General features: G+C 42.8%; 1 protein-coding gene across 7 annotated transcripts in view; it reads left to right on the forward strand.

The window, feature by feature from the left end:
* ARMC3 (armadillo repeat containing 3) overlaps positions 1-13,274 on the forward strand; it is a 103,949-nt gene that overhangs the window by 66,607 nt on the left and 24,068 nt on the right. For 6 of the 7 annotated variants that reach the window (XM_075587565.1, XM_075587568.1, XM_075587562.1 and 3 more), the window contains 6 exons: positions 838-1,087; positions 3,257-3,393; positions 3,934-4,102; positions 4,194-4,294; positions 4,850-4,954; positions 11,717-11,812. In XM_075587565.1, coding sequence (XP_075443680.1) covers positions 838-1,087; positions 3,257-3,393; positions 3,934-4,102; positions 4,194-4,294; positions 4,850-4,954; positions 11,717-11,812 — 858 coding nt within the window. The remainder of the gene's footprint in view (positions 1-837; positions 1,088-3,256; positions 3,394-3,933; positions 4,103-4,193; positions 4,295-4,849; positions 4,955-11,716; positions 11,813-13,274) is intronic. The other variant, XM_075587566.1, reaches the window with a different exon arrangement.

Consider the following 13,274-nt stretch of genomic DNA (forward strand, 5'->3'; position numbering starts at 1 on the left):
GGAAGCTGTTCCAGCGGAGCTAGCTGGACTTTAAAGTTTAACGCTCCCGCATCACGCAAGCCAATAGGAAGCCGAACCTGATGATGTCACGGCTTTCTATTGGTCCGCAGGGTGCTGGAGCTTTGAAACGCCGCCATAATGTAAACCCTGGTAGCCGAGCAGCTACCGGCACCTACTGTATTACAGAGGTAAGTATCTACGGAAGCAGGGGGTCCCTGGAGCTGAAATAAATGGGGTTACGCTTTGGAGAACCGCTGCTTCAATCCTGGGTTAAAAAAAGGAGATTGGATTGCAGCTTTAAGTTTGAAATATCTTACCATTTGTCCCATTCATATGTTGTTAAAGAACAAACCTATGAGGTTTCCAAAGATTTGTGCACTTTAATTTTATCTACAAAGAACTCTTATATTGGCCTGCTAAAAGGTATCACATGTATATGCGTACAGTATGAGTGGGTGTTTCTTCTGATTGACTGTTGAATACAGAGGTGCTCAAGCTCAATCCTTGAAAGCTACCAACAGGTTAGGGTTTCAATGTATGCATTGCTCTGAAAACCTGGCCTGTTGGTAGCCCTCGAGGACTTGAACAACCTCTGGTTTAATGTATACACATTGTACAGATTACTTTTTTGTTGGAAGCACTGATTTGTAAATCTGTAGTTAATATGGAACATTCTAGATTAGGTGCTAGATTAGGCTTGAATTTACATTTACTTTGTACTGTACAACACGAAACACTTTGCAAGTTTGCTTTAATGAGGTCTGAAACATGTGAATGATGCCCAGTACAATATTGGTAAAATTATACAGCATCCGTTTTATTTTTCTTATTAACCAGCGCTGTCGCGGATGCGGAAGGAGTGAAACCATTAATCAATCTTCTGTCTGATCAAAGAGATGGAGTTATTATTAACTCATGTACAGTTCTTATAAATATGGCTACTCAGGAAGCCTTACGGCTCATTATACAGACCCATGGTGTTATGCACGCTCTTGTCGAACCATTGCAATCGACTAACAATACTGTGCTCAGCAAAGCAGCTCTTACCTTGGGGGCGGTTGCATGTGATTTAGACGCAAGAACTGAGGTGAGTTCCTTTCTGTGCATATACAATTACAAATCACAGATACTTTATATAGTCTTAATTAGGTACATTTCTTAATAGGGTTTGTTTGAAATGTATATCTACTGTACTTGACAGCCCAGTGAATTATGCTTATAAGTCACAAAGGTACCCACGAGTGTACAATATCAAGTCTTCCACAGGTTTCTATAAATCATGTAATATCAAACAATTACATAACTGCATTATACAAGTACCTATTGTTTTATAGCACCAAAATAATTTTGGAAAACCTAAGCTTTAGCAATATTCATTTTACTCATCACAGCTGTGGGATATGTCCCATCAATAAGAAAAGTGAATCTAATGGTATACAAACCATCACAAAAGGAATATCCCTTTGATAATACTTGTTAAAGATGCACTTTTCGGTATGGTGCTAGCAGTATTACAATCTAACGCTTTGCTATTATTTTTAACGTGTGTCATGTATGTATATGTGTGTGTGTGTGTGTGTATATATATATATATATATATATATATATATATATATATGTATATATATATATATGTATGCACTATCGCAACTGGACTAACACGGCTATTTTCTGCTATATATATATACACACACACACACACACACACACACACACACACACACACACACACACACACACACACACACACACACACACACACACACACACACACACACACACACACACACACATAATATATATATACACACGCACACACACACACGCACACACACACACACACACGCACACACACACACACACACACATATATACATACATGACACACGTTAAAAATAATAGCAAAGCGTTAGATTGTAATACTGCTAGCACCATACCGAAAAGTGCATCTTATTATTTTTTTTTTCTTCATGAAGATCTTTTTAAATGTAAGTAATCTGTCATTATAATATCAAAGATTGGGGTTTCTGTTAGAGGGATTTTTTGTACATATTGGCCAGGAGAGTTGCTGGATTTAATGTATGATTCAGAATCTATTCTGAACAAGCTTTTCAGTGCAAGACAGTGTACAGTTTGTGATCCTGTAGTCAACACAGTTTTCTCTTGTGGAAGAGAAAAGGTGTTTATACAGGCATACCCCGCTTTAAGGACACTCACTTTAAGTACACTCGCGAGTAAGTACATATCGCCCAATAGGCAAACGGCAGCTCACGCATGCGCCTGTCAGCATGTCCTGAACAGCAAAACCGGCTCCCTACTTGTACCGAAGCTGTGCGCAAGCGGGGAGACTATAGAGCCTGTTACAAATGCGTTATTTACATCAGTTATGCACGTATATGACGATTGCAGTACAGTACATGCATCAATAAGTGGGGAAAAGGTTGTGCTTCACTTTAAGTACATTTTCGCTTTACATACATGCTCCGGTCCCATTGCGTACGTTAATGCGGGGTATGCCTGTATATACATTTTTTTATAGTCCTCCTATGCTAAAAGCTAGAATCACTTAACTCTCTCCTAAATCTGTCTCAGCGTCTCTCCTGCTGAAATCCCTCTCCTGCTGAAATCCCTCTCCTGCCTTCCTATTAAATCCCGCATTATTCCTCCTACCTTTTAAGGCTATACACTCCTCTGCCCCTCCTTACTCTCAGCCCTAATTTCTCGCTATACACCTGCAGACTCTGGCGTACTGCTCATGGATGTCTTCTGTCTACCTCTTTTGTATCTAAATCCCTTTCCCGCCTAAAACCTCTCACTCACTGCTATACACCTCAGGAATGTCCTTCCCCTCAATGTCCAACTGGCACCCTCTCTTTCCACATTTAGGACCTTTCTTAAAACACACCTCTCTAATGAAGCATATGTGTAGCACCGCTGGCTGACACTATACATCTTATATGCACTGAACTTGGATCCTTGCAGATGCACTTACCAGAATGCCCTCCTACTGTGTCCTTAAATTCTCCCCATTTACCACTTAAATTGAAAGCTCTTCGGGGCAGGGACTCCTTTTCCTATGGTTTTGTCTGAAGCGCTTATTGCCATTGTATTATATTATGTCACGTGTATTGTAAAGCGCTATGTACTGTACCGGGATGGCGATATATAAATAAAGATATACATACATACATTTGGAGTAAATAAAAGTTACATTTAACAAAAGGTAATCGTAAATATATTTATGTATTGTGATTAGTTAAGAAATACAGGTGGACTGGTACCTCTTGTAAAGCTCCTTTACTCTAACCATGAGGAGGTCCGACGAAATGCATGCTGGGCCATTGGAGTATGTGCAAATGATGAATTGACAGCAGTTGAACTATGCAGATTAGGGTAAGTATTAGTGACACAATTATGTTGTCTTTATTCAAATGGATTTATTTAAAGGATTAATATGCTTTCAAATAAAATATTAAACTAGTATATTACCTGACTGCACGTTTTGTGGTAGAAAATCTGTTTCATGGTTAAATATGTTTCTGTTCTAGAATTAAATGCACTGTGTGTAAATAATATCATTACCTTGAATTACAAAAGATTTGTCCTTATTCATGTTTAGCTAACCTTACCAGTTTTACAGCCTGGCAATTATGGTGGTTTACAAAGAATCAATACATTGTCTAGACTAAACATTACATATTACCATCAAGCCCATCTTCATAAACTCTTTGAGGGCTATGTATCAAGTTCCCAAATTATGTAAACTGTCAATTTTTTTTCTACAATTATTACACGCGTTCATAAAATTTGAGTGAAAACAACCCTGTTAAGCATATTTTGCCATTTTATCCACAGTGTAGTTAATCACATAATGAAAGATAAAGCATGAAATGTAACAATAATTTGCGTAAATATTTTTTTCCATATGTTTAGGGCTTTAGACATTCTTCAGGAACTAAACCTTTCAACAAGTCGCGGAAACAATTTCAGTGATGTGGCTCAAAGCAAGTTGCTTGATAATAACCTCTCTCTCAAATACAGCCAGAAGGGATTCTTGTCTTACAGCAACTTAATTGATGATGGATTTTATGATTGTGGTCGGGTATGTTAAGGATTGAAAAAACACATTCTGATATATTTCTGAGTTGTGTAAATAATATTTTATAGTAGCAGTCATTTTTCCTTCTCTGTAGATAAAACCAGAAGGAAAGTTGTTATCTCTGGAAGAACTAAGCAAGCAGGAGCTGAATCATAATCGAGCTGTTATCTTGGCTAATACAAGAACTCCTGAACCGTAAGTGCAACATTTTTAAACAATTTTTTTAAATTAAAAGTGTCCCTTGTGTTTACTTATTTATTTTCTGATTAATCGTTCTGTAATCTTACTGTATAGATAACTAAAACATACTGGGTTTTAAATATATGTATAGATAACTAATTAATATTGCAAACTGAAAACTAATAATCATGCTTGAATAGACAAAAGTAAATGTTTTTAGTTTGTGATAGAACAAGACAGGGTGATCACCTAAACTTTGAAATTACATGTGCTAATAATTTCAAACAAGGTTTTGAATAAAAATGAAATTTTTACCTCAATTTCCTTGGAATTATAAAAATAATCAAATACATGGTATATATTATGATTGTGCACGCATAGAAGAAATACTGTTAAAATAGTGCCATGTATCACACTCATATGGTTCCTTTCCAGTTATAGCCAAAAAGGAAAATGTACTTAAGGGACTTAAACGCTTATCACCTTATTGTTCATTTTAAGGGACTGTTGATAAAATGATTTGTTAAGTGAACTAATTTATCATAGTGAGCAATGATTTTGTAATTTCAGTGCTATAGTTCTACCACCTCCAGTAGAAGAAAAGCAAGAAACTACTCCTGGAAGATCTCCATCCGTTCACAGCCGAAGTGCTTCTAAAGATAAAGAAAAAACAGGGTACAGTCTCTTGTTCAGTCTACTGCTGCATACATAAGCCCTCCTAAATTATTGAGGCATAGCATACTGTACTATGAATGTTACACATTAAGCCAGTGTTTCCCAACTCCAGTCCTCAGGGAACCCCAACAGGTCAGGTCTTAAAGATATTCCTGCTCCAGCACAGGTGGGTCAATCAGCGGCTCAGTCATTTTGACTGAGCCACCTGTGCTGGAGCAGGGATATCCTTAAGACCTGGCCTGTTGGGGTTCCCTGAGGACTGGAGCTGGGAAACACAGCATTAAGCTAATTACTTTACAAAGAGTGTTACTGCAGTTGGAGATTTAGGCAGAGTATAAAATTGTTTAACTCCATATAGCCAAATAACAAAAGTATTTAATTGTTTAACTCCATATAGCCAAATAACAATACACCTGTTTATGTGCAGTATATAATCTCCAGGAACAGGTCCCTACTGCATTCTTTACATAAAAGATATGCTACAGAGGCTAAACACTCTTGGAGAATTGTATTGCATTCTCTAGTAGTTTTAGGCTCAGACTGAAGAGAACCTTAATGTGCTATGGATGTCTGCATCTGCTCTGGAAGTCACAAGAAAGTTCAAGAGATAACGTCTCAAAGGGATGTCACTGCAAGAGGCAGAACATTCCAAAGCAAAATAAACAGAAGTTAGCCTGGCACCATTTCTAGCTGAAATCTTGAACATTATTAAGCAATTTAATATTGTTGTCACGTACGACCCCCTGCTAGCACGCGATCTGCATACGGGACAAGGGTTAATACCGACGCTCGCAAGCGCACCCACTCTTCACCTCCGAAAAGGTGCTTCAAACGGACAATATCCCCTCTTACAGGATCAAGGATCAATACACAACCTGCAAGCTGCCCCACTCTTCACCCCTCAAGGGTCCCTCAAATGAGTTGTATCTCTCCTCAAGCCGTCCCAATATACCACCGCCACGAACAGCACACAAGTGAGCATGTGACTTAGACATGCAACCAGTGTTAATACACAAGGCTACTCTAGCAACCACCCTTTCTTGTCTGCAAGGAACCAGTGAGTTAGTATTAACCCCTATTCAATTGCACATCATAACCATCCGCTGCCACCACCTGAGGTTATGCAGATATGATAAAAGATCTTAGACTAAAATATCCGCCAGGGCCTCAGGTCCCTGTTTATTATAGGAAAAACTATGCACTTTAACACAAAATCAGTTGTAGTAACATGTGCCCGAATTCGTAAGTTATTCTCTCCAGAGCACGCATTAGTTCATTCAGAGCCCAAAGCATTACTTATTAAATGTTTTAATATATATTAAAACACAGTGCTTAGATTACAGAAAAGGTATTACAAAATAAACACAGTTACAATATAAGGCAGAACAGCTTCTTAAAATAAAATGATAAACATAAAAGAAAATCTATACTTCACCACATGACTGTAACGCTGTGCTGCCTGCAGACGAGACCAGTCCGCAGTACTGAGGTGGAAAGGGAGTATACCACACACCCACAGCAGTGAGGGCGTGCCCGGAGTGTGATAGTGTGTGTTGCCGGGTCTGGTGAGAGAAGGGTGGTCAGATACTTGCCGAGTCCTGGGTGCCAGAGGTCCGAGTAGTATTGTCCGAAAGCCGTGGGTCGAAGATAGGAGAGATCAGCGAAGTCGTAGACTGTAGCCAAGTCCAAGGGTCAGAGAGGTACACGAAGTCAGAGGGAAGACGAGGTCCAAATCCAGAGGGGGTACGCAGACGAGCCAGGTCAGGAATGAGAGCTGAAATACAGAAGAGAGCCAGGCACAGAACTCCGAACATCACAAGGCCACAAGAAGCTATGCAGAGCGAGGAAGGAGAGGAAGGACTGGGGTAATATAGTGCGGCCGACCAATAGAGGGTAGAGGAGGGGCGGAGGTGCATCCGGACTGTCTCCATGATAGGCTGAGGGGCAGAGAGGAGGTGGAAGTCAGGTGTGTGGCTGAGTTGCGTGGTGTGGCTTTCCACGATGGGCGGGGCCACCCGTGCGGGGTTGGGGCTGAAAAGATTGGGTGCGCGCATCCTGTAAACCTCCCGCACGGGCGACCCGGAAGCATGGCAGTGTGTGCTGCAGTGGGAGGTGGGATGTGGACGGGGCGGCATTCGGCCGGTGGGAGCGGAGCCCAGAAGGGGGAACGAGGCGGAGGCTGCTACGGCACTCTGTTCAGGTAGGGGGGGGGACAAGCCGCGGGGGACGTGTCCTCCGATTCCTTACAGTACCCCCTCCCTGAGGATCGGACTCCGGACGATCCTGTCATGGTTTGTGAGGAAACTTCTGATGGAAGAGCTTGAGTAAAGCTGGAGTGTGAATGTGGTGGTGAGGCACCCAAGATCGCTCTTATGGCCAGTAACCCTTCCAATGAACGAGGAATTTTAGCTTGCCTCTTGAGAGTCGAGAATAGAGGATGGATTGTACCTCGAATTCTTGCTGTCCCTGTATAGTGTCAGGATTGGGTCTGAGGGGGCAATCTGGGAAATGTGCATTCTGAACGAACGGTTTCAGAAGGGAGACATTATTTATTTATTTATTATTTTATTTATTTATAAAATATTTTACCAGGAAGTAATACATTGAGAGTTACCTCTCGTTTTCAAGTATGTCCTGGGCACAGAGTTAAGACAAATAATACATGGTTACAAATACAGTTACATAAATGAGCAGGTTATACATTATATACTGTACAAGACATTGCATGCACAGTTAAAGATTATATTATGGGCGTATAAAACAGTTACAGACCAGATTAAAATGTGTGACAGCCTTAGATTTGAAAGAATCTAAACTGGTGGTGGATGTGAGAGTCTCTGGTAGGTTGTTCCAGTTTTGGGGTGCACGGTAAGAGAAGGAAGAACGTCCGGATACTTTGTTGAGCCTTGGGACCATGAACAGTCTTTTGGAGTCTTATCTCAGATGATAGGTGCTGCATGTGGTACGGGTGAGGAGCTTGTTCAGGTAGCTGGGTAGCTTGCCCATAAAGAATTTGAAGGCAAGACAGGAAAGTTGAACTTTGCGCCTAGACTCTAGTGATGACCAATCTAGTTCTTTGAGCATTTCGCAGTGATGTGTGTTATAGTTGCATTGGAGAACAAAACGACAAATTGAATTGTAGAGGGTGTCAAGTTTGCTAAGGTGGGTTTGAGGTGCCGAACCATATACTATGTCTCCATAGTCAATAATTGGCATTAGCATCTGCTGTGCGATACACTTTCTGACCAGGAGACTTAGGGAGGATTTGTTCCTGGAAAGTACCCCTAGTTTGGCATAAGACAGTGGATATTTTCCTGGACGGTGGTAGCTGGAGACGATATGCTACCTGGTTTACTTGTTCGAGGATCTTGAAGGGTCCCAAGAATCTGGGCGCCAACTTCAGGGAAGGTGTCTCCATTCTTGAAGTGCTAATTTAAATCCAAGAGCTCCCTATTACCGACATCATAATTTCTCTCGGACGGAGAGAATTTCTTAGAAAAGAAGCCACAGGGATGGAGCTTGTCCTGGGGAGTGAACCTTTGTGACAGTACTGCACCGGCTCCTGTATGGAGGCGTCTACCTCGAGTGTGAAAGGGAGAGAAGTGTCTGGGTGGCGAAGGATAGGGGCAGACACGAAAGCTTTCTTGAGGGCCTCAAAAGCCTTAGTAGCTTCAGGGGACCATGACGAAGGATCGGCCCTTTCTTAGTAAGGGCGGTAATGGGTGTGACTGTGGTAGAAAAATTGCGGATGAACTTCCGGTAATAATTCGCAAACCCGAGAAACCGTTGAATAGCGTTCAAGGAGTTAGGTTGCGGCCAATACAGGACTGCCTACAGTTTTTCCAGATCCATGGTGAATCCCTTATCAGAAATAATGTAGCCAAGAAAGGCTGTAGAAGGTTGGTGGAAGAGGCACTTCTCCATCTTAGCGTAGAGCTTGTTAGCACGGAAGCGTGAAAGGACCACCCTGGTGTGGCGGATATGTTCTTCCAGGTCTCTGGAGAAGATAAGTAAGTCATGCATGTATACAATAACAAAGATGTTCAGAACGTCCCAAAAGATCTCATTCATGAACTCTTGAAAAATGGCCAAAGGGAATTACAAGGTATTCCTAATGGCCCCTGCGCATATTGAAAGCGGTTTTCCACTCATCGCCCTCCCGGATTCGGATCAGATTGTACGGCCCTCTGAGGTCGAGTTTGGAAAATATAGTTGCCCCCTGTAGCCTGTCGAACAGCTCCGAGATTAGTGGAAGAGGATACCGGTTCTTAATAGTGATCTTGTTGAGACCTCGGTAGTCAATACAAGGTCTCAATGAACCATCCTTCTTTTTTACGAAAAAGAATCCGGCCCCGGCCGGGGAGGTAGAATTCCGGATTAATCCTTTTTTTGAGATTCTCTTGAATATACAAAGACATAGCTTCAGTGTCAGGCAAGGAGAGTGGGTAGGATTTAGATTTGGGAAGGGTGGCTCCGGGAATTAGCTCTATGGGGCAGTCAAAATGAGCGATGTGGCGCAAGTACATCGGACTGAATTTTGTTAAAGATATCCCTGAAATCGACGTATACTTCAGGAAGAGTAGAGGAAGACGGGACGGAAGTTTCGAGGCCAGCGAGGGTAGTCACTGAAAGCTCCTCTGGAAGCTTCAAGGATGGACTCCACTGGATGTGCAATCTGTCCGTCCAGTCTACACGTGGATTGTGTATCTTGAGCCAAGGCAATCCCAAAATGACCTGGGCTGTGGGAGAGTGGAAGACGTCAAAGATAATTCGCTTCGTGTGGCCATCCGAGGCGGAAAGTGTGAGAGGGGAAGTCTCCAAGGAGATGAAAGCCGGCTGGAGGGGTCGACCGTCTATGGCCTCGAGACCAATGGGTACCTTCTTCTCGATCAAAGGAATCTGGTTCTTGACTGCGAACTCCTGGTCCACGAAATTACCACCAGACCCGGAATCGATGAATGCGGAGGCTGAGACCCGGGCGCTGGGACCTTCGAGGACAATAGGCAATAGAATTCTCTTGGGAATTTCTTCATGGGGAGAGTGGCGAGAAGAGATGGTACCCAGGGGAAGCCCCTTAGATCTCACTGGGCATTCTCGTTTCCCGGCCTCATGGGACAGTGTCGTACCAGATGGTTAGGGGAGCCGCAGTAGTAACAGAGACCTTCATTCCTACGACAAATTCTCTCGGTGGACCGGAGCTGTTGACTACCAATCTGCATAGGCTCTGGGGCATCAAGTGCTAGAATGGCAGTAGGAGGAGGCCTAGGTGTAGCAGAAATGGGCATAGTCCGTAGCCAAGTCCAGGGGTCAGAGAGGTACATGAAGTCAGAGAGAAGCTGAGGTCCAAATCCAGAGGGGGTACGCAGTCGAGCCGGGTCAGGAACGAGAGCTGAAACACAGAAGAGTACCAGGCACAGAACTTCGAACAGCACAAGGCCACAAAAAGCTATGCAGAGCGAGGAAGGAGAGGAAGGACTGGGGTAATAGAGTGCGGCCGACCAATAGAGGGTAGAGGAGGGGCGGAGGTACGTCCAGACTGTCTCCATGATAGACTCAGGGACAGAGAGGAGGTGGACGCCAGGTGTGTGGCTGGGGTGCGTGGTGCGGCGTTCTGCAATAGGCAGGGGGCGGAGCCATCCGTGCGGGGTTGGGGCTGAAAAGATTGGGTGCGCGCGCGCCCCAAAAACCTCCGTGTGACCCGGAAGCGTGGCAGCGTGTGCTGCAGTGGGAGGTGGACAGGGCGGCATTCGGCTGGCGGGAGCGGAGCCCTGATGGGGGAACGAGGCGGAGGCTGCTGCGGCACTCCGTTCAGGTAGGGGGGACACGATTCCTTACAATGACATAGATTTTCCTCCAGAGAGATCGCTGGTAAGAAACATTGAAATATCCTGTATCTGGTCTCAAAATACTCCTCTGTGGATATCTGCCTTCATAAAAATTGCTCAGCCTTAAATACAATTCTTTCCCATTGAGCACAACCTAAACCCAGTCCCTGTCGTAAATCAGTGGTGAGGTTGATAGTCTTACACCAGAGTAAAACTCCGCCCACCACAAGACGTTTAAAAACTGCTTTTCATAGCTAAATCTACTCATAACTTCAGTTCTGTAATACTTACTGACACATGAGACATATTAATACATTCTGGCACGCATGGCGGTCCCAATGACACTAAAGATAACAGTGTAATCCTAAAATTAAGAGAGATATTATTTTAGTACCTGCTAGACCTCACGTGCCTGCAATCACCACGTGCGACTTGGTTCCACGAATACATACGTCATTTTTAGCATGTTCAGGAGAGAACGTCTCATGATATTCTCATATTTAATAAGGTCACTCATTCTGCTACCTTCTGTAGCCCATGGCCCCCATAAACCCCTGGTCAAGAAATGCTTTGAAGCTCGGCCTCCTGTGTAGAGAACGTTGTCACAGGGGCTATATTTCAGACCCAATGCTCCAGACATCGCACTTATCTGTCTACCAGCAATATACACCAGGCCTGCAAATATGTGTTAACATACACCAAACCCCCTCTGTACTTTTCACACCCAACTTCAATCAAGGCCTTTTGAAGCCCAGAGATTTCTGAAAAGACATTACACATATTTGTATTTTACTCAAACTGTAGTTCATAAACCCCTTAAGCACCAGAGGGATTAAAATAACTATTACCTCATGACATTATCATGACAATTGTCATTACCCATTCTTGGCTGATGTTTCTGTTCCTATGACCATACATGTCTGTGTGTAATTTTTAGTGGCACGGTCCCCTCACCAGTGGAAGATAAAATGGAACCTGTTTCTATGCGATCTCCTTCTTTCAACAGAAGTATTGGAAAGGACAAATCATCAAGGTGTTTACTATATTTTAATTGATAACAAATTAGATTAATGCATAGTGTGTTTCTCTACATCGAGAGGTAAACTGTACCATTCATAATTCGTAAGAATGTGCATTTTTGTGTAATCAATTCCTGACTTTAGTTTATTAGTAGATATGTGAGAACAACTATCAAATAAATGTTCATCAATTATTTTATGATTAGGATCCACATGTAAAACAAGGTGAAAGGCCTATGTTTTGTTGCTTTAAACTATACAGAAGAGGAAGAAGGGGGAGGAGGCGGGGGGATCATTTAGAACAAAGAGAAAAATTCACCCTCAATGGGACAGATTGGAGAGTAGCGGATCGTCGGGTTGCGTAGCAAGGTTTAGGAGAAGAGAGTTGCGGAGTCCAAGGTACGTAGCAGGGTCAGGTAGCGGCAGGATCAACAGAAAAGGCAAGGCAGGAGATACAAGAACAAAATGCAGCAAGGCACGGCGTCACACAAGACTATGCTCAGCAATGAGTGTCTGGAGCAAGAGGGTATATAAAGGGAGATCCTCCAATGGGGAGCCGGGGCGCAACCAGGAAACCGAATCCTATAGGCTGCTGGTGCACACAGGTGTGCCCTATTATGCAGCCGAATCAGGAACGGAGGCGGGACCGAGCACGCGCCGACCCACGCATGTCACAGAGGTCAGGGGGCAGAGACTGGAGCGCACAGGAATAGAGGCTGTTAAAAATGCCTTGACTGCTACTTCTTACAAATGAAATGTGTGATTTTTTAAAAATACGGCTGTTAGAAATTCTACTTAATAAAAATGATGTTTCAATGAGACTTTCTACTTACAAACATAGGGAATCGTGATGGGGGCCCACATTGCCCCTTCCTATGCTAACATTTTTATGTTTGTTATTGAACATAGGCTTTTTTGGGGTAATAAGGCGTTTGGTCTGCATATCTTCCACTGGGGGTGCTATATAGATGATATATATTTCATCTGGAAGGATTGGGTCCCCAGTTTGGAAGATATGCTGATTAAGGTAAATGAGGTACATCCAATTATAAAATTTACCTTTGAGTTTGATTTGACAGCACTTATTCCCTCACCTGCTGTCTCTGAAAATTTCCCATCACACCTCTTAGACACTTCGGGGCAGGGATTTCCTTTCCTATTGTCTTATTTTGCTGTGCTTAATGTATTATTATAATTCCCTGTACTGTATTCTTTGTGAAGCGCTGAGTACACATTTGGCGCTATATAAATAAAGACATACAATACAATTTGAAAAAAAATTGCTTTCTTGATGTGTTAGTTCAAAAATAAGTGGAGACTCTGGCAACCGATGTGTTTAGTAAAGTCACAGATAGTAACAATCTGCTTCACACTAAAAGTTTTCCTCCTCCCAGTACCACAGTATGGGGGGACTTCTGTTCAGTCAACTCTGTAGGACACTCATCAGGCAATGAGGAAAAATACAAGATCAATGCT

The sequence above is a fragment of the Ascaphus truei genome, chromosome 2 (genome assembly GCF_040206685.1).
Source record: "Ascaphus truei isolate aAscTru1 chromosome 2, aAscTru1.hap1, whole genome shotgun sequence".
NCBI lineage: Eukaryota > Metazoa > Chordata > Amphibia > Anura > Ascaphidae > Ascaphus > Ascaphus truei.